General features: G+C 54.8%; 4 protein-coding genes across 4 annotated transcripts; 3 read left to right on the forward strand and 1 right to left on the reverse strand.

Moving 5' to 3' along the window:
• Nucleotides 1–7932: 7932 nt before the first annotated feature.
• J7T55_012077 (uncharacterized protein) lies at nt 7933–8640 on the forward strand (the record flags this gene model as incomplete). Its single annotated transcript, XM_053136930.1, has 3 exons — nt 7933–8181; nt 8303–8385; nt 8445–8640. 3 exons carry the CDS (start codon nt 7933–7935, stop codon nt 8638–8640), a joined length of 528 nt encoding a protein of 175 aa, XP_052999882.1.
• Nucleotides 8641–10854: 2214 nt separating this feature from the next.
• On the reverse strand, nt 10855–11344 carry J7T55_012078 (mfs multidrug transporter; the record flags this gene model as incomplete). The annotated part of the gene is made up of 2 exons (XM_053136931.1): nt 10855–10981; nt 11052–11344. The coding sequence occupies 2 exons, from the start codon at nt 11342–11344 to the stop codon at nt 10855–10857; spliced, it is 420 nt and encodes a 139-aa protein (XP_052999883.1).
• Nucleotides 11345–13752: 2408 nt separating this feature from the next.
• On the forward strand, nt 13753–15085 carry J7T55_012079 (tyrosine phosphatase; the record flags this gene model as incomplete). Its single annotated transcript, XM_053136932.1, has 2 exons — nt 13753–14157; nt 14570–15085. 2 exons carry the CDS (start codon nt 13753–13755, stop codon nt 15083–15085), a joined length of 921 nt encoding a protein of 306 aa, XP_052999884.1.
• Nucleotides 15086–19332: 4247 nt separating this feature from the next.
• On the forward strand, nt 19333–21147 carry J7T55_012081 (inner membrane protein yico; the record flags this gene model as incomplete). Its single annotated transcript, XM_053136933.1, has 2 exons — nt 19333–19682; nt 19737–21147. The coding sequence occupies 2 exons, from the start codon at nt 19333–19335 to the stop codon at nt 21145–21147; spliced, it is 1761 nt and encodes a 586-aa protein (XP_052999885.1).
• Nucleotides 21148–21297: the final 150 nt, after the last annotated feature.

Here is a 21297-nt window from a genome sequence, read left to right on the forward strand (position 1 = left end):
CTCAGACCCCGGGCGGATATGCATGCACCTCGAGGCTCCCGGTCTTTAATTGCGCCTCACCCGCATGACCAGACATCTGGGCTATGTCGGCGTCGCATTATCCAATCCAAAAGATTTCGGTCGGAGCGCCCCAAATTCCGATGAGAGTCCAGATTTTGATTTCATATTTTTCTCCCCCTTGAGGCGCGAGAAGTGAAGCGTCAGGATGTCCTTTGCTGAGATCGCAGGGTGCTAGGGGTAAGGAAAAGGGGCACCGCCCTTTTCCCTCGACGTCACCCTTCATCCGTCCCGAGAATTTCTAGCCGAGCAACGGGATTCTCTCACTCGACGGTTTACGGCTGTGCTTCCTGTCGCTGGCCCCAATACTGAATGATTGGTTCGACGATGGCTCCCGAGTTGCCCTCAAGTGTTGGCCGAGTGACTTGTGCGTCCTCTGCAAGGGAAAATCAGATCGCAACAGGGCGACAGAGGTCAAAGCGTTTCCCGGTTTTGCTGTCCTTCGACAGCCCTCGCCAGGCATCCAGGGTGGCGGTGGTACACGGAAGGGCGCATGGTGGAAGCAAGCTGTGTTGTGTACTTGGTTGTTTGGAAAAATATTAAAGAGAGCAGTCCCACGAGGGTCCTCTACGATATCTCTGAGACACTCACGGATCCTCAACAGACCACAATCAAAGACCACTCACCTCTTTGCCAACACACGATAAGAACGCAAAATAGACAGTCATCTTGCTCAAGATGCCCTCCGAACGTCACCACAAGCACGGCGGTCACGGTGGCCATGGCGGGTCGTCGAAGCGATCTCGGCCACGAGCCGAAATCGTAACATATTGGACATGCGTGGGTTCATCTCCACCTAGTGACTGATCGATTGATACATAGCCTTCTAATTGTGCTGCGAGCATAGTGTAACTGCCACAATGCCGGCAACTCAATCAACGATATCGCATGCTGGAACTGCGGGTTCCAACGCTGCAGCAACTGCGTTGCCTACAACACTACGGTCTACCCTGACCGTGTTGGGAGGTAAAATCCTCAAGGTCAGTGGATAGCTATGAAAATAAATCAGCGGTGGTTGCCAATATTGACCCAATGTGTTCACAGGCGCTGGCATGAGTATGTTGGGTTGTTTCGGTATCAGGGTCATGTCTTGGCCGGCGTTGATATCTTAGATTTATGTCGCTGCTCACGCAGCATAGGAAAACAGTTTCTTGTTAGCAATTCATCTCGTTCTGGCTTTGATCCACCCGTGTTCCTTGATTTGTCTTGGTTCATGCTCTCAAATGATATCTGTTGTATTGATCCGTGTCTTTCTCGGGACATGAGGGGCGCTGCCGCTCTTCGTCTCACTATCTCTCAACCTCTCAGAAGCATCCATCATGTTAGAAGCATTCAGGCTTATTCCGTACGCCATTGTTTCCACAAGTGCTGTTGACTGTCTTGAACCTAGTCTAGCCAAAGTGCGCCTCTTGGTTGCTATGGGTTTTAATCACCAATTACGCTCTCCATGCGGTCCAAAGAAGCTTTCCATCACCACAACATGTTCCTACCCCTTCGAACGCCCCAGGTGCCCCTAGTGACGTCTCGAGCATAGTCTCATGAGTAAGCATGCACGGGCCGCTGGCGAATTGTGTCCTCGTTCGTTTCTCACCGGATCAGCCTACCCGTTGTGAGAGCACTCCTTGGGGCGAAGGCTCGCAACTCTCCACTCTGGGCTCAAGTACTTAGGTTTCGCTGATTCTGTTTGTTACTTTCATGGTTCTCTCGTAAAGGTGGGCTTGCTAAAGTGGACACCAGGACCTCACTAGACCCATGGGAGGGCCATTGCAAGGCTGAGTGATAATCAAATGTCGTCATGAAGTGAAAATAATCTAGCCGCAGTCATTTCGACGGCACTGCCACGAGAGTTCTGAATAAAGCCTTGCTAGGAGGGAAGTGGCAATGAAGGGACTCTTGGTCCCGTATTTACGTCCAGATTCTCGGCGGACCGCCGCCAGGCGAGTGTCAACCACACCAGAAGCCCCTTGCCAAATCTTGAGAGAAGTGCACTTCATGAGCTGGGCGGCAGGGCTTTTGATTGAAGCTCTGGTGGTACCCCAGGTGGTCTGATGATGTTGACCCCTGGGCTGCGCGACACTTTGCATATGCACTGCGGTAGACTTGCCTTGGGCCGCGAACCGACCTGTCACACGTTGTACGCAGTGGTGTAGCACTGGGATGGAAGGACAACGCATAACAAGCGCCGGTCCGCTGGGCCTGGCTGCTTGGTGGACCTGCCTGCCAGCCTGGCCTGCGCCCACCGCAGATCTGGGAGGGCTAAAAATACGTTGATCTGAGAGGACGGGAGGGAGGAGGGGGTAGCGGGTGAAACGAAGGCAGAAAATCCTGCCAGACACGAGACAAATGATCCCGGCCACTTTCCACTTTCCGCGCCTCAGTAGGTCGCCTGACAACAAAGGCACCCTTGAAGGGGGAACAGCGCAGGGAGTTGACTATTCTGCCCTGTGGTTTCTTTTTTAGATGGCGATTAGATCCACTGGCTTGTAAGGGAGTCCGCCCAACCCAGCCAACTCAACACCCCTCATCAATTCTTGACCAGGTGGCATAGGCGGGCAACCACAACGGCCTCGCTTGTTGACCTGACTTTGGACGTATGCCCAGGAGCTCAATAGGGTCTAGCTTCTGGGTGGGGTGGCTGGCTGATTATGCAGAACATATCACAGAGTGTATGTGTCACTGTGGCCGGTTCTTGCTACCGTGGCCATTTCTAATCCACGGCGACAAATTGCTCCATTGTTTCAATACCTCTCGAGTATGGATCGTCCCTAGTAACCGGGCGAGCTCGAGATGGCATTTAGCCATCTAGCTCGTACTGCTCAGGTCACCTTACATGATTCACCGAAATCGAAAAGCGTCTCACGTTAAATCTTTAATTTTAGCAAGAATGATCAGATCTTGAATAGCCGTCACTCGAAGCGACACCAGCGCATGCAGCTCAAATTAGAAGAGTGGTCTGTGAACAAGGGCCCGCAGCCGAGGATCAGCACAAGAATCTCTGGCTATCAAATTGCCGGGCCACACTGGATGGTTGTAGTGGCGTGCACACCGCATCGCGCGTGATGGCCGCCTATACTTGGCATGTAGGAGAGGCGATGGTCTGGTCTTTTTCGAGGCTTAGCGTGGCTGCGAAGGCGTGCTGACCAGAATCTGCCTGTTTACAAACCTACCAGCGCCTGAGGTCATCCTCACTGTGCCGCAGAAAGGGGCGTGCTAGAGCAAAGACCGTGGGGCACTTGTAACGTCACACAAGATCCCCGAGGTCTCTGGAGTGCAACCTGACCAATCCAAATCCATCGATTGGTTCAGTCACACAAGTGTTAGTTTACGCATAATATCATGCTTATTAATTGCAGCGAGGAGATGTAGCGAGAGCGAGAGAATGAAATTGTGGGTTGCAAGTGAGGATGAAAGTTGAGGACGCAGGACGTTGGCTGTAATGCGGCTCTGCGATAGTCGAGGACGGCAGGACCAGCAATGATAGATAAGATCTGCATGGGACAGACCTATTAAAGCACCATCGACGTGTCAATGCTTGAATCAATCATGCTATAAAAGGCAGGAGGGGTTACACAGGCTACGTCGCACAGCGGGGTGAGTTCCTGCAAGAGCATCATAAAAGTACACGCGGGGATCGGACTCAGATGTGGATTCCACCCACCTCGAGGCTCCTCATTACCATAGACGCGATGTAAGCCTCTTATCATGGCCAAAATGGGACAGTTTGATGGAGGGCACGAGTTCTGCTGATTGACATATACGTTGCGACACGATATGGTGACTCGCGTCAGAACTTGCCGACTCGGGGAAGAAAAAAGTCGGTGAGCAGAGAGCGAGTGGTTACATGGGCGAGGGGGGCAGAAGGAGAGCCGTGAATGAGGCTCTGCTCATTCTGGTGAAGCGAAACAGTCCCCCCACACAGGCCCGGCCCGTTCTGCGACCTATCCCCGTGTGCGAAATGGCTAGCGGCGTCATCTTGATCACAGACCGACGGCAAGCTGCCAATCATGTACGCAGCGCATTTTGACTAGCCAGAGAGGGGCTTATTGACGGTCCGCTATTGGAGGCAATTCGACGCGGCCGACGAAGCAGGCCGCACGCGTGTAGTCAGCAGGCTGAGTAAATGTGATGGGTTGTTACGACTGAAATCGGCTGTTGGAACCGACCGTTGGACCTGACGAAGTGTCAGAATCTGTTCGGGGAACAGACTCCACAATTGTCCTTGTTGAACGGTGGACGCGCCCAATCGTTGAAGTGAGCCAACACAGTCCCAATCTTCTAGCCTTCGTAGCTGTACCACCACCTTCTCGTATTTTCGACCCCTGAATAAGTGATGCGACAGGGCTCAAGACCGTGGCATCGTCTGTTTAGGCGTTTTCGTTGGTTCCGCCCTCGAAGGTTAAGCTTTCCGCGCCGAAGGGTGGTGATGGGTGGTGAACCCTATTTCTAAGGCTGCCAGCGAAAGGGATGCGACCACATCGGCTCCACCGAATGATACACATCCAGATGCCCATGCCGCCCGCGTTTGCCCTCCGTCAGGCTGTCGGAAGGTGGCCCCTGGGCTGACAGGTTGTGAGTTGCCTGGGCATACCCGCAATATCCTGCGAAATCGACAGATACCGCTCTCTGAAGACACGTAAGGGGTGCCACCTAGAGCCTTGCGAATGGCGGGAGTCGACACGACGGCAGGACAGCCGATGCCAAGTTATTGAGATTAAAGTGGACACCGCATAAGCCGGTGACGCCAGCGACCTCAGCAGCGGCTGATTGGCATGGGTGTGGAGCATGAAGGCCGGAATGGAGGGCCGTGGGATGGTGGCCGGGCGGTCTTCGATATGCGGCCAGAGGACCAGTAGTTCGGAGGCGAGGGGCCCCCAATGCGTGCTCGCCCCCTCTCCTACCTCCGCCGCACGCCTGCGTCCGACAGGACACGGGTCTGTCACGACTGCCTCTGTGGGCGGTGTCCGATCCTCAACGGCCTCGTAGTGGCGTGATGTTGCACCTCCTATGTCGACGAAGGCAGGTCACACAGGATCTCATATGCTACCTCAGATTGCCTAGTTTCGAGGCTAAGCAGTGCTCGAGCGCCCTTTGGCAGGTCGCTCCTGCTAGGGAATAGAGTATCATCTCTTCGTAGATTGAGAGCAAAGCGTCTTTTCAAGAGGCCGTTGAGACGTGATGATTTCGAATTCAAAAAAGAGACGTATTTGACTGGGGGTTATTGATGTCGGTCGTTGAGTTGAGGTTAATTCGAAAGCGGCCGAGTGTCGTGAAGTCGGGGCCGGGGGACCTGCGGCCGATGTTTATCCGAGCTAGACCAGAGGAGGGGAAACTGGAGCTGACGAGCCCGTTCCTCCCTCGGCCGCGCCCAACTCAGCACACCTTTATTCTATGCCGTGAAAAAATTGAGAACCAGGCACGCCAGGCTTCCCGACTAGACACTGCTCGTCGTTTCACGCCTTGTCATTAACTCAGCTGTCCGGTTGCTGGGGTCGACAAGCCAATCGGCGACGCATCGGCGATCCGCCCACGGCTGCGATTGCCGACTGGGAGGCACGAGAGGCGACGCGCTCGAACTGAAGCCTCAGGAGCAACACAGCCACGCATTCGATCTCATGGCTCACTCAGGCATTTTCGGCCTCGAGACCAGCTGGAAAAGCTGCCCTCTTCCGCCTCGGGGGGGAAAAGTTGGCATGCAGTTCCATGTGGCTCTAGGCACAGTTATGGTTCTGACCCAAGGTTGTCTCGCTCCGGGCCGTTTGTCATGCTGCATGTTGTGGGTGTGAGGCTCCATACTGGTTGGAGTGTTTTACCTCGGTGTGACTCGTCTTCAGGTGGGCCTTTCGACTTCAAGTGTTGTCGGGAGGCTCAGCGGTGGTGAAGATTGATATGGTGGAGGCAAGCGAAGCGGATCAGCCGACAACTCACGAGACTGCGATGACATGCGGGTGTGTTTCGGCCTGGGAGGGAGCAAACCTTATTTTGAGGCTTTGCGCGGCGCGAATTGTGCAGAAATCGATGCGGTGCAGCCTCGCCTGCAGCAGTGCCCATTGCATCGGGTCCAACGCCGAGGCATTTGGCTTGCTGTTGCCCGTTAAATACGATCAGCACCGCCCTGTCACCTTCATGAAATGGTCGCCCTGAAACCTGCCGCGGAAAGGGTGCAACAGGATGGAAAGAGTGGCGAAGGATTGGGACTGCGCGATTTCGCACATCACATCGCGCGCAGCACTCGAGCTGTGCTAACACGGACGAATCTCACCCGGTTGAGAACAGGGGTTGACTGAATGAGTGCAATGAGGCGACTGCCTCCAGAATTGCAAGTTGCGCAATCCAGAAGAGCCTTGTCCTCCAGACATTCTCGAACGGTGCTGCGGCTGGTTGCCTTACCGTGTAGTTCGCGGACCGCATGCCGTAGAAAGGACCGTTGTGGGCCGTGGCCACGGACCAGATCACAACGAATCAGCCAAGCAACAAGCTGGTTGCTCTTTTCCCGTCGTCTCTGATGTCAAAAAAAAATCATACTCGGAATTCTCTCCCAGCCTGTCAATGTTTATCACGGGACCAGCTGATAAAAACCCCGGGCCGGCGTGCTTACATGAAGGTTTCAGCTGAAACCTCCGTTCTTTTTCCATTTCCTCTCAGCACTAGGCCCCCTTTCCCCCTCGTTGTATTTTCTTGGTTTCTCGCCTTATTACTGCGGTCCAGCCGGCAAAAATCGATCTGCTCAACTGACTCACATGCTTGACAGTGACGTCTACCTTCCGAAACAGCAACCCGTGCTGAGGTGGCGAATATCGAGCTCTCCCATATCGGTTCAGTCACGAGGGAGCAGACACCGCTCCGAGCCCACTGCCTCAGTCACCTAGTTGGGTGGGTATCATGGGCTTGGGCCGACTATGTCACGGCCCTTCTTCAACGCCAAGACGATACTGGTCCTTGAGTGGACGAGAAGCTCTCAGCTAGCTACGATGGACGCTTGCACCCTTCACACAGGATGGCCCACCCTAAGGGCGAGTCCCTCATCCCGACCGACGCCTGACCGACCACAGCTACCCGTGACCTGACAATCATGTCCCGAGAACCTGCTATTCCAATTGCTGTCTCTCCTTCGCCAATGTCAACAGTGGCGACCGTTGATGGTACCTGCATTAGTGGGCCTCCCTTTCACGCGGATCCCTTCGTCAGTCGCCTAGGATCATGTACCCTCTCGAACCCCCCTTTCGCCTCGGCTCTCGTCGTCGCCAACTACTGTTGAGTTCTGGTGAAGCACATGGTGACGCGTGCTATCCAGCCCTCACTCTGGCGCCCTAAGGCGAACGGCGGGCTTGAATTCGTCTCGTCCAATGCCCGCTGTCCCACCGGTTCTGGTGGCGCTAGTCAGAGTCTCTGGTACTTATCGCCTTCAAACAGAGTTGTCTGAGTTTGAATAACAACCACTCAGTCCTTGAATTGTGGCAATGTTGCCGTGCCTCGGCCAGATGAGCCTATGGAGTCCTTGCTGGGGAATATGGACCACTGTCTTTGCAGCCCTGATTTATTGTTACTCTACATCCAAACATGACACCGGTCCCTGTTTTGCTAAGCCATGCTTGTCCTGGGCTCCCCAGGGCCACTGCTTTCGCCCTATCGTCCCTATTGACTCAACAGGGCTTTCTCAACAATTAGGATTGCGATCGCATCACTGCCGCCATGCCAGACATAAAACTGGACAGACATCCGTCCTCGTTTATAAGGTTGGTCTGCAACACATCGATCGCACTCACCGTCTGAACAGATCTCTTCTTAAGGTTACTTCAAGTTCCCACAAGCCATTCAACCACCTCCGCGTCACCGTTCGAAAGCTCCTCAGATTCGATCCAGCCATACTCGCGCATCATGCCTTCCCACTCATCCCACTCGTCCTCGCGCCGCTCCCACGCCAGCAGCTCCTCAGGCAAGAACGATGTCTATCTCGGCAACGGCGCCGGTGGCAGCTCATCTCACCGGTCCAAGTACGTCCAGGAGAAGAAGTGGTTCTGCGCGTGGTGCCACTTTGGGCCCTTGGACTGGACCTACGATACCCACTGCCTTGAGTGTGGACGCGCCCGCGACCAGTACTGCCGCATCGAGTACCGCTCGCGAAAGGTTCGAGTCACCTAGTTGTGACGCTTGATCAACAAACCCTGCGGAGCGAGTGGTCGAATGCCTGCTTCTTCGAACAATGTCTTTGGTTTCCTCTCTTCGGTTATATCTCGTCTTTCATCAGACGACAGCTGGTGGATCTCTCTTCTGCAGCATGGAGGCTCATAGGGAGAGTCCCTTGGAAAACGCGATGGCCTTCCTAGGATGGTGAGCTCGGCCCGTCTACGAGCAGTGACGGCGTGGACTCGAGCTGACATGAATTGCAGGCTGCTGGTGTTCACATCCCGTGAGCAATCATCTCCTTCCTCGGCACGGCATCCTTCCATCCGACTCTCCTCGCCCAACCTCCGCGACATCATCTACAACCGGCTTCCTGCCGATGGGAAAAGAAAGAGCATGGCGTTGGGAGTCGGACACAAATTGATACCCATTTACAGGCGTTGGATTCTTGTTTTCAATTAATAGCACGAGTTCTGAGGGAATCTGGATTCCTGGGGGTCTTTTATGGTAGTCGTTTGAATAAACTCTTTTACCAACAGGTTCCGGGCCCGTGACTGCGACCCGTCCATTGTTTAGCCATCTGGGCCAAACAATCTGCAATTTCGATGCCCCTTGCTTGGATTCGCCCGAATCCTCCCTGAAACCTCTCAGGATGTTTCACGACTTCCTCCACGTGCGGCTGCTTCTCAGATGAAGTTGTTGATTCGCCCCTCCACAAGCTTACCACATGCAGGCACGTAGATTTGACCCCTCTATCTCCATGTCCAAGAACATGCAGCCTTCTGTATCATGCACATTTGTGCACACCCACATGGCATGGGATCGAAGATCGACAGAAGTTCCCAATGTATGTAGCATAAGTTCCAGGGCAGTTTTGCTGTCTATAACAAGGCTTCGGTTCCCATTCTTTCTAAATTGGTGAATCAAGGTGCTATCCCCACCACGACGATGGCTTACTACTAAGACCTGACTACAACTACCCCGCGGACGACCCAGAACCCTGTGAGAAGCAGACAGCTGATCTGCACCGCTTTCGTCATCGGCCACGACATGGACTGCGATATCACCAACTTTACAACACCTGGTGTTGCAACTCTGGCGCAAAGAGCTGGCGGGGTGCCCTCAATCAAACGCTTACGTTGCAGGGTGCGCAATTGGGCCTCAACGCGCACTCGATCGTCCTACGAGGCCTCCGCACCCTGAGATCGCAGCCGACTCCCTACGCTACAAGCTGGCTCGGGGTTGAGTCAAGCTATCCTCGAGGACAAGTGGCACCAGCAGGACCAGACAGACAGACAGACAGACCGATCGAACGGCGGTGTGCGCTCACGCCTGTGTCTCCGGGCCAGCAACGCCAGGCAGCTTTTGCGGCCCCGAGGCACAGCAGGCCAGGTTGAATCAAGGGGGAAGGGGGCAGGGTGGCCAAGCTCAGCGGCGCGCCCCATTGTGCATCGATTCTGTTCTGTTTCGTTTGGCCTGTGTGTACGCCCAGGCAGGCTGGGTGAGGGGGGCACAGGATACCCCCGGGAGGATGCTAGCTGCCTGGCAATGGGGGCCGCCGCACAACGCACGAGCTACCGTAAGGCAACGACGCGCTAACGGGGGAAATATAAGTATACACAGGGCCGAATGGAACACAACAAGGGCGCGAGCCTTATCAGCCCGTGGATGCGCCTGTCAACCCCTCGAAGAGCCTGGGGCGAGGCATTTCGTGACGCCGTGAAGTCCTACAGTACGCACGAGCGTGGAAGATGGAACAGGCCCCTCAGGGCGTAACGGCGATCAGCGCTGCCGCAGCCTTGGGAGAAACAAGCAGCGAAACTAATCCTCGCACACGAACATGATCGGCAAGTGAAGGCGTGGCATGACTGATTGGCTTGTACCCTGCTTTGCCGGTCTCCATCGTTTGTCGACCTAGTGGGCAGCTGCTGTCAGCAAGTAGGCAGGCAGGAGGGAAAAAGCAAGAGTGATGTCGTTTTCGGCGGCTTTAGATGTGGAGCCTAAAGCCCCTCGTCCCATGTCGCCAGGGGTACGTCGGCTGACAGGCTAGGGCATCCCGAGTGGTGACGATCTGCTGCTGCAGGTGATATGGGGAAGAGATCCGGGGGGCCCTAGACGGGGCACAGGGGGCCCACCGTTCTGTGGCCGGAAGCTCCGGTCGGCTGAGGTGCTTCTCTTTTACGGCCGAAACAGAGTGTATCGGAGCAACCTCGAGTGAGTGTTTGCAGGCGAGCCGAGGTTGTTGCATTGGCCAACCAATCGATCGGAATTGAGGAGCACAATATTGTGTGCATCTGGCTGTACACCCAATGGTGTAGATCCCTACCAGGTTGAGCAGGTTGGGAGCTAACCCTTCACCCAAGCCACTGCGACCACCCAACCCTCGGCCGCTTGATCCCAAGTCTACTCCCATTGGATATCAACTCAGGGACCGATGAGCGACAGACAGCATCACGGTTCACAATATGATTTTTCATACTGGGGAATCGCAAGACTTCATTCAAAAACTTTGTCAAAATGAACAACAACAGTCTGACTTATTGGTCGGCATTGTGATGGTCCACAGGATGTTGAAGTCCTGAAGCCCATCCGTCTGCCATACCCGAGCTACCTATTTTTGAATCCAACCAATCACCTTCCATCTCTTGAGATATCATCCAAAACCCCTTCAACTCTTCACAGGTCAATATCGCTGGCTGGCCGAGCAAGATTCGCTCGCCAATGATGCTTGTTGACAGGGTCTTTCTGGTACAAGTTAAGCTCGAAGAACTTGTTGTGGTCGTCACATTTGTAATTCTTATAACTGGTTGCACCACAAGCAAGGATTAGTATCTTGTCGATCTTGAGCCTCTTAGTGGAGGGAGTCTACGCACGAGTTCAACTTCTGGAAGTTGGCCTGGACGAGGTCGTTCTCCGACACTTCGACGAACTTGTCGCCCTCGGTGGGGGCGAAGTACCGCTTGCTCTCCAGCGGACCGAAGTTGACCTGACGGACGAGCTGGACGACGAAATCGGGCGCCGTTTCAACGAGGTCCACACTGCCTGCGGACGAAGTGGTGCCCGTGGTGGAGTTCGCCCATCTCATGAATTGGATGAACTTGGACTCGTGGGAGAGCGCCTGGGGACGGTAGGGCTTGATGGAGCCACAACAGAATAGGGAGGCCATTTTGGTGGGAAGATAGCGCAGTGCTTGGACTGGGTAAAAATAAGTTGAAGTTGACTTTTTGCTTGATGATCAAAAGATTCCGAAGTCAGATGGTAGATGATCGTCCAGGCTTCTTATACTCATTAACGACACTTCCTAGCATGTCCACCCTGGGGGAGCGGTAACACACTGCCGTGCTCCTTTCTATCCAGACATCTCTTGGTCGGTGCATCCCTTGACCAAGCATGGTTATGATTGGACTTCACAGGCGCTCGATACTTGCCGTCCAGAACATTTCCCGATGAAAAATGAACAATTCGTGGGCCTCAAGCAGATATGCACCTCTGCCAGCCTTGTGAGTGGCTGGATTCAATCACCTGCATGATTTTGAGTCCTGTCATCGGCAACGGCCAATGGGCGTCAACCGACCAGAGATTGAGCTAGTAAAGCTTGACTTATACGCGGAAGACGAATAGATCTGAGGTCACTGGGTATAAACACTGGTAATGGCAGCTCCCCCCGTTTTGCAATCTTTCTTTCCTTCCTTTGCTCTTTCACGGTCGGCCCTGGAGGCGCAATCGTGTCACTCGTTTACTCTCCCGCCGACTGTCTTTCGTTCTTCTCATTCTCTCTTTTGGCCAGTGTCCTTACTTTCACTCCATCTTTCCAGCAGAGATACACTCCAAGCACATTCCCCTACTAGGGATTCTCAATCTCTAGTCAAGACCAGACAGGATTAAACGAGCCCCAATATCGACTTCAAACACAACAAAACCAAACAGAACAAAACCAAGCAGAACAAAACCAAACACAACCACCTTTTGGGTTCGTCGTTCCGGCCTGGACACAAGTTGGGAATCCAGGGCCCCTGCAGCAAGATGCCGGGGCTTCATCGTCAAGTGTTACTATACCTGCTGGTCAGGATGGTGGAGTGCAAGCAGACAATGCTTGGCCAAATTCAACCCAATTTGCTGAGGAGTACTCAGCTACCAACCAGTCATTACAATCAACGCAAATCAACTCAAATAATATCACGGGCCAGGGCACTGTCAGGCATGACACAGTCGAGGCCACAAGTTCCATCTCTACAGCGAATGCAGCAAACGGCACGCATCAATGCCTACACTGCCCCAAGGCCTTTGCCACCAACAGAAAGTTGAAGTATATTAGCCAACTCTCGCAGTCCCCCTTGATTCATTCCACTGACATGGTGTTCCCAGGTATCACCTCAAGACACATGAAGAACCTGGCAAATGCCCAGTTCCTTCGTGTGGACAATATTGCAAGGACATCACAAAACACTGCAAAGACAAGCACCCTGGGTTCATCCCGCGAACCATAAGGTTCTGTCCGTACCCGTACTGCAAGCATTCACTAGGACGGGGCAAAGGGACTACAAGGCTGAGCAACCTGAGAAGGCATATCATCGATCAGCATGACAGCATTGGGCTGGACGACATAGTTTCAGTCAGAGAGGACTTGGGTAGCTTTCCGTGAACAGCTGGGAATAAAATCAGTCGTCTCCCCGTGCTCATTCATTTCACTTCATGTTGTGACTAGTGGCTTTGTCTCAAATGAGTTCGGGTGACCAAAAGTGCCAGCCTAGAGTGCCCAATCACTCGAATGTTGCCCAATGCGGCATGCGGGTCGAGAGTCTTCCAATATTGACTCACACGAAGGAATCGTGCTATTGATGACAGAAAGAAGTGACCAGCGATCCAAGACACACCAGTTCTTGGAATAAATTCCCAGAAAGTAGAATGATGGCCGTCTGTACTAGTCTTCTGAGTGTAGGTAGCAATGGGCACGTTCTGCGTCCCGTACTGTGATCTCACCCGGCCCAGATCGAAGTGAAGTGTAATTTGAACAAAGTGTGGCATCATTCAAGATGAATACCTATTTGAATCGCTGGTTAGAATTACACAGTGGCTTTGTTGCGGCCGTCACGGGTGTCTAAAATGAGCCTCGGCTCCGATCCGTCAGCGGGGCCTCTAAAACCCCCGAGGTAGCCGAGACCGCTCCGGAAAACCAGGGTGGTCCGCTCTGCTCCGCCGTGCGCGCCCGGCCGGAGCTCAGTCCAACAACAATATCTGTTCCGCGGATCTGGGTGACAACAACACGTCTTGCACCTGCCAGATTTATCAGTAGTGACTGCAAGTCACCGTGTCCGGAGTCGACTTGCTCCTTTCTTACACACCTCCTTTAATCGCCTAGCTATTTGATGTGCCTGCGTTGCCCCTCAACCTTGGAATTCGCTCACTCTCACCCACAGCTTCTTACCTGCACCTACTGCACCCCGATCCTTCTGTCCACAGCCACTTTTGCCCAATTATGCCCAGACTTGCATCTCAGGGCGCAAAACCTGCTCGTCTCCGATACTAGTACAATACACACCAAGACAGCACGTCCAGCTCACCAAGAGGGGAGAGATGCCCGCAACCACGTCACTCCCAACACCTCCCTTCGTGGACATCCCAGGCCTGCGCAACTTTCGCGATTGTGGAGGCTATCCGGTGGCCACCAATGCCACAGACAGCGATGTTGGAAATGAAAACAAGCAAAAGATCGTTCGCCGCGGCGTCCTCTTCCGCTCCAGCGAGCCCTCGAAGGTGACGGACGAGGGCATCGCCATCTTGCGCGACACCCTGGGCATCACGCACGTCTTCGACCTGCGGTCCCAAGCCGAGCTCGACCGCGATGCCATAACCGACGGCCGGCAGGCGAGGGAGTGGGAGGGCTCCAAGAGGGTGTTTGTGCCCGTGTTCTTGCAGGAGGACTACAGCCCCGAGGCTATTGCAACACGGTTTGCGCACTACTCGAGCGAGGGGAGCGAGGTGAGTTGGGCGAGGGATGAAGTTGCATTTTGATTTCCTTTTGCCTTTCTTGCCCCATTTCCTTTCTGGGCCATCATGGCTCCTGCGAGGCGGGTATATCATCAGGTATGATATACCCGATTCGGGATGAGGCTATTTTACGGTGCTGCGAGATGTCACACCATGCGACCCACCGTCCTGGAAGGTCTCACATGGCCTTACCACCTTTGCCGCGTAGAGGCTGTCACACTCAATTACTTCAAGCTCTAGCTCTGTCAATGCCCCAACAGCACTTTCCCGCCCTCTAGCCATTTCCTGCACAATCTGCCACCCTAAGCTTCACTTGTGACTCTGGACTCCGCCAGCCAGCCCTCGACACACGACGCCCCAAGCCAGCCATGACACACAAAACAAGGCTAACACCACCACCCAGGGCTTCGTCCAAGCTTACGGCCTCATTCTAAAAGGCGCCACGGACCCGAAGGGCGCACAGCCCTTCGCAGCGGTGCTGCGGCACCTCGCCTCGCCGGCCCAGGCCCCGACGCCGATCCTGGCGCACTGCACGGCGGGGAAGGACCGGACGGGCGTGCTGTGCGCGCTGGTGCTGTCGCTGTGCGGCGTGCCGGACGACGCCGTCGCCCACGAGTACTCGCTGACGGACCTGGGGCTGGGCGAGCGGCGCGAGGAATTCGTCGGGAACCTGACGCGCTCCGGCCCGCTCCAAGGCGACAGGGCCGCCGCCGAGCGCATGGTTGCGTCGCGGCCCGGCTCTATGCTGGGCACGCTGGCGCTGATACGGCGGGAGTACGGGGGCGTGGAGAAGTTTGTTAGGGATCGGTGTGGGCTTTCCGATGAGGAGATTGAGGGAATCAGGAGGAACTTGGTTGTTGAGGCTGATGGGGGCCAACAGCCTGTTCATTGGGAGGAGCACCGGAAGTTATTGGCATAGGTTGACGCGTACATGGCAAATCGGTCACGGTGGCTCCAGAAGACACGGCCGTATGTTTGGAATGGTCTGAGTTTCGGGAATAGAGCCCGCATGGCGATGGAGTTCGGATGCGTCGTAGACAGTCCGTAGTATACAAAATCATGCCAACGCGTTCAACATGCAGGTATCTCCTGCTACGTACAGCGTCCGTGACATTTAGTAGTACATCGTACAAATGTTGCTCCCGTCGAGACCTGATACACCTAGTCGATCTTGGTAGGGATCTTGACCTGGTTCTTCTTCCGGTCCTCGAACGGAATACCGTACCTCCAACCAACACCACCTCTCGCCCGGCCATCCTTGCCTACGTCATCAGCGCTGATGGACTTGATACGGAAGTCGAATCGCCCGGTTGTGACCGTCGTGGTGTTCTTCTGATCTTTCTCCGCCGCTTGGAGGATCTTCATGTCCCTGTCGTCCTCGGACTTCTTGGCCTCCTTCTTGAACACATCCCAGCTCTCCTTCTCCTTCATGCCGTCCTTCACCCTCCTCTCCATTTCAACAAGCTCGGGGTGTGGCACACGCTTGTCGGGTGACAGCATGGTGTGGTGGAAGGCCTTTGCTGCGTCCTCACGGGTGAAGTGTCGCGATTCAGACGTCGGCACGAAGAGCTGTTGCATTGTGTAGCCGTGCACGTGGATCTCATTGATCGGCTCGAGGGCCTGTATTGGCTTGTCCTCCGGGTAGCCGTGCGTGGGTACCATCTCGAGGACCGCTTTGGCGTACGGTTTTGCTAGTTTCAAGCCCTGTGGTTCATCACAATGTTAGCCACTGCACCGCTGAATTGCTTATTGGTGTCCAGGACAAGAGGATGTTGTGTTTCTATCAGAGAGGCTCGCAAAGCTTTTTTGTAACCATGTGTTTTATGAGCTGTCTTCAAGACTAATCGAATTTTTTTGTGTATCATCACAGAAACGGCGAGGGGGTGCGGATTCAAGAATCTTGATGTGCGACATACCTTTGCTTCCCAGTCCTTCTCCACTTCCTTCATCCTCACTACAGCGGCCACCCTCCTCTGGTCAACGCCCAGCTCGGCCGAAACGGCCTTGACGCCTTCCCACTTCACCATGACCTTATTCCAGATCAACTCGCGCGCCTCCTCGGAAAGCACGGGCTGGCTGATGAAGGCGGGATTGGATGGAAACGGCCGTAGCTTGTCTGCGCGGTTTGGAAGATAGGTTGTCTGACCAGGTTTGTGGACCTTCAGGTCCTTGCCCTGCTTCTTGAACCAGGCTTGCATCCGCTGTTTCAAGATTGGCGCGTTCCGCCTTTGGCGACTTGTGCTGGACGAGAATGATCTGCATGATGATGGAAGGGACAGGAATTGGGAGGAGAGGAGTGCGCGCTCAAGTGGTGATGGCGAGCCAACGGCTATTGAGCTACTGGAGCTGCTGCCGGAGAAGCTTGAAAGCTCTGCACAGCAGGCTTGCAGCGATTGGGAAGGTAACCGTGGAGGCATTGTGGGGGATGTGGGAGAAAGGAAAGGACGAGGAAGTGTATTATTGAAATGGTATCAATTGTCGTGCCGCTTTCATTATGGTCGTACAGGTGATGTTTGTGTTGTGTTGGGTTGGGGCGCGCCCAAGCACTGGAAAATATTGGGAGTGAGCCACGCGATCATTGAATGAGGAAGAGCTCGATGAGGTAGACGAAGCTTACAAATTTTGAACAACCAGTCGGTGGCAGTTTGTTCCAGACCGGGCAGCGGCGGCAAGGGTTGGGGTCGGCGTTGGTCTCGAGTACCCTCCCCCTGGCCCCCTGTACCCAGGATCGTGCTGGAGCTCCTACCGTAGACAGATGCAAAGGCGATGCTAGCGGCTGGATACACTTGTATGCATGCAACCCACATTTGAAGCCTAGGCCGAGTCTTATTAAGTTTGATATTTCAAGTCGACTGTGAGAACATCTACTTTCTCAATTTTGGTTGTGGGGCGAGTTCTTAGCCCTTCCTTGCTTCTCAACACTTTGGTGCTGGGGAAGCGATTGTCTTTGTCAGACGCACATCCCCATTTTCAAATCTCATCCTGCTTACTTCTCATCTTCTCGCCATCTCCTGCTTGTCCAGCGCTCGCGCCCATCGACTCCTCGCCCGTGGCACCGGTGGTCCAAAGCTGAAGCTTCTCGGACCTCTCCTGGACATACGCCCAGTCGTTCTCGTCCCACGAACCCTGCATATACGCTGTCGATATGCCCCCCACGGTCACGCCCAGCACTAAGCAGTGATGGCCGGAGCCGCTCGAGACTGCTTTTCCGTTCGCGTTCGGACTGCTCGCACCGGCACTGCGTCGCTGGCGCAACACCGAGACGATCCTGCAGAGGCTGTTGGCCGCCGTGGTGCTCCCCAGTGCCATCTGAGCCGTCCACTTCAGTTTTGAGGGAATCCGGTCGTCGGGATAATGTGTGCGCTCATAACGCTCGTATATCGGCACGCCGAAGGCCAGAATCGCGAAAACGGCATATGGCAGATTCATACTGTCTGAGGTGTGCTGGCTGTCTTCAAGAACGTGACGGCCGCGGTTGCTTGTTGGTTTTTTCTCAGCTGTATCGCCTGAACGTCCTGGAGGGCGGATCTGGACAAGCAAGACTTGACATTGTGTCGTGGTTATTTAAACTGCATGGCAGGCAGATCTTCGTCAAGAGTTCCTCCCAGCCAGTGTCTGATGCATCCCCATTGTTTCAGTTTCCGAGCCCGGCACACCGTCAAAGACACGTCGTTGCACCTTGGCAGGTCTCTTGGCGTAACTGTTCCAAACATGCGAGGTGCCAGATATCTCTCGCTACTCAGATGTCAAGGTTGAACGAAGCTGTAAGGCAAGACAGCCTCGGACGCGATTCCGTTGACACGTCGCACAGACCGCGATGTTCCGCCAAAGTGCTTGCGGGCCCCGTCGGCTCCCCATACAAACCGGCACCTCAAGATCACGCACGGGCCTCATAACGAGTCGTTTGCAGGCGGTACCGTGGCCGAATGAAATGCCTGCCACTGGTGGAGCCGGCATCACAGGAAACACATCACAATGTGTTACAGTACATGAATTGTTTGCATGGCTGTTTTTCGGGATGAACCGAGTCCTGCACGTGTCCGCCAAGGGGGAGAGGCGGTATGCTGCAGCCGCCTTGGCCAGCAGCAGTCAGATGCGTATTTCGGCATGCCGACCGTCCTGTTGGGTCCCGGCCGACGCAAGGTCGATCCAACTGATCGGAAGCCGGCGTACTGCTCGCCCCTACCTGGCCCAGCTTCTTCTGACCTTCTGGATTAGACTGCAGATCTGCATGTCGCCCCCAAGGCTGTTATCGGCCTCAGCGATGTTCTGGTGTCGCAATGTGTAAGACTGCTTACACATCGGCATAGTGGTCGGGCAAATGGTAATCATGCACGGGCTTGATCCAAGGTTGTTCTACTAGGCTTCTGGAACGTCCTAGCCCTATCTTGAGCGACGGCCGTTGCCTGTCACGGACGAGAGCGCGTATGCAACACGGCGGTTGCCGCCAGCTAGGCCGAGGTGATCAAACTGACGGAGCGTGCTAGGGCAAGGTCTCGTGCGTTGTTGGAGATGGAGGGTAGCAACGCAGCTGAGAAGCGGCCGTATTGTGTGGTATACGACGGATGGCAGCTTTGTTCGGCCACTTATCAATGCCAACAGCCCGGAAGGATCCAGGCCCTCGGCGTAATCAGGGCAATCCGAAAAACTCTAGTCCTGGCAGCACCCACTTCGCCAAGACAGATAAGCGGTCGCTAACCCCCTCTGAGAAACAAGTCCTTCGACGGTCGTTACTAAATAAGCGTGTCAATCCTGGACTGGCATCGATACGCTGAACAAAGAAGATAAGGGTCGGACATGGCGTTGAATGCCAAGCTCGAGGCTCATTGGAGCCGGAACTGATTGGGAAGTCAACCGTCAACCGGCTTGTAGGGTCTCGGCGAAATACAAAATCTCGAGGGGTGCCGAACCTTTTGTTCAGCTGGGAATACCTCAGGCAGTTTGGTATAATTCGTGACAGCCTCCTTCTGTTTGCTGGCCATCAGTGTCGTCCCGTCGGAAGGAACACTCGACGCAGAATCGTGCGCCTTGGCGATTCGTTCGACACGCCACTACTCCACAGGAGCCGCCACTGTCCCACAGACCGCGACCGGCATTTGAAAATTTGACAGGAATTGCTCGCGTGAGCAACTTTATCTGGTTCTTCATCAACAACAACCGGTCAATATGGCGTGGGCTCATAGCATCAACGAGAAGGTCGCGAAGAGCGCCGTCGGGCGCTGGTTCCGGCTCGATGGCAGCGGCCACAAGAAGACTCGACGCGGGTCCAACTTCCTCACAGAGATTCGCGCCGGGCTGGCGACCTTCTTCGCTATGGCGTATATTATCGCCGTCAACTCAAGCATCGTCGCGGATACCGGAGGCACATGCATCTGCAACGGCGGTGCTGACGATCCGATATGTGAGACCAACACCGAGTACGCCCTGTGCACCAACGAGATCAAGCGTGACCTGATCACCGCCACGGCCGCCATCTCTTGCTTGGCTTCTTTCGCCATGGGATTATTCGCCAACTTGTGAGTCACAACATCCAAACTTTGTACACAGTCACAGCGTCTAACATCGGGCAGGCCCGTTGGTCTTGCTCCCGGGATGGGTCTGAATGCCTACTTTGCCTACACCGTTGTTGGATTCCACGGCACCGGCACCGTCCCATATCAGGTCGCTGTAACAGCCATTTTCGTTGAGGGCTGGATCTTCTTCGCCCTGGCACTCTTCGGCATGCGTCAGTGGCTCGCGAGAGCCATTCCCCGCTCCATCAAGCTGGCTACGTCTGTCGGTATCGGTCTGTTCCTCACCCTCATCGGTCTGACGTACTCCGAGGGTATCGGCCTCATTGTCGGCGCAACTTCCACCCCTACCGAGCTTGCCGGCTGCGCGGACGGCTTCCGTGACCCAGACACAGGACTGTGTCCTGGCAGCGAGAAGATGAGATCTCCCATGATGTGGGTCGGCATCTTCTGTGGCGGTATCCTGACCAGCCTGTTGTTGATCTACCGCGTCAAGGGTGCAATCCTGTACGGCATCATCCTGGTATCCATCATCTCCTGGCCGCGTACCACACCGATTACTTACTTCCCTTACACGGATGTTGGAAACGACAACTTTGACTTCTTCAAGAAGGTCGTGGACTTCCACCAAATCTCCAAGGTCCTGAATGTGCAGGAGTGGAGCATCGGACAATACGGTGGCCAGTTCGGACTGGCACTCATCACATTCCTCTACGTCGACATCCTCGACTGCACCGGTACTTTGTATTCTATGGCACAGTACGCCGACCTGATTGACCCCGTTACCCAGGATTTCGAGGGCTCCACTATCGCATACATGGTTGACTCTGTCGCTATCTCTATCGGCGCCCTTCTCGGCACACCACCCGTGACCGCCTTCGTGGAATCAGGTGCTGGAATCGGAGAAGGTGGCAAGACCGGTCTGACAGCTATGGTGACGGGCATTTGCTTCTTCATCTCTATCTTCTTCGCCCCTATCTTCGCCTCTATTCCCCCTTGGGCAACAGGCTGCGTCCTGGTCCTCGTTGGCTCGATGATGGCTTCGTCCGTCACGGAGATCAACTGGCGGTATCCTGGCGACAGCATCCCCGCCTTCGTCACCATCGCTCTCATGCCTTTCACCTACTCCATCGCCGACGGCCTTATCGCCGGCGTCTGCACGTACATCGTGCTGAACACCACGGTCTGGGTGTTGGAGAAGGTCAGCGGCGGGCGCATCGTCCCACCGAACAAGGACGAGAAGGAGCCGTGGACGTACAAGATCCCCGGTGGCGTGCTGCCGCCCTGGATGAGGCGCCTGGCCAAGGGAAAGAAGAACTTCTGGAGCGAGGACGACAGGGACGAGGTCGTCGGCCGTGGGGAGGACAGCCGCCGCACAAGCGGGAGCCTCGGGGAGCCGGAAGAGAAGACTGTCGGTGCTACCACTGCGTCAAAGCCGGTCACAGAGGGTGGCGAGGAAAAGCTTCATTAAGTGGGGGACTTCCTTTATCGCATGTCTTAAAGGTGCCTTTCTGGAAATTTAATGCCGGGCGAAGAAGGCACTTGTGAGTCATGTTGGACAAGTCTCGCCTTCAGCCCTACCATCAGCTGAGGGGAAAAGCTTAGATAATAAAATGATGAT

Source organism: Diaporthe amygdali (genome assembly GCF_026229845.1).
Source record: "Diaporthe amygdali strain CAA958 chromosome Unknown NODE_2_length_3802984_cov_64_841326, whole genome shotgun sequence".
Classification (NCBI taxonomy): domain Eukaryota; kingdom Fungi; phylum Ascomycota; class Sordariomycetes; order Diaporthales; family Diaporthaceae; genus Diaporthe; species Diaporthe amygdali.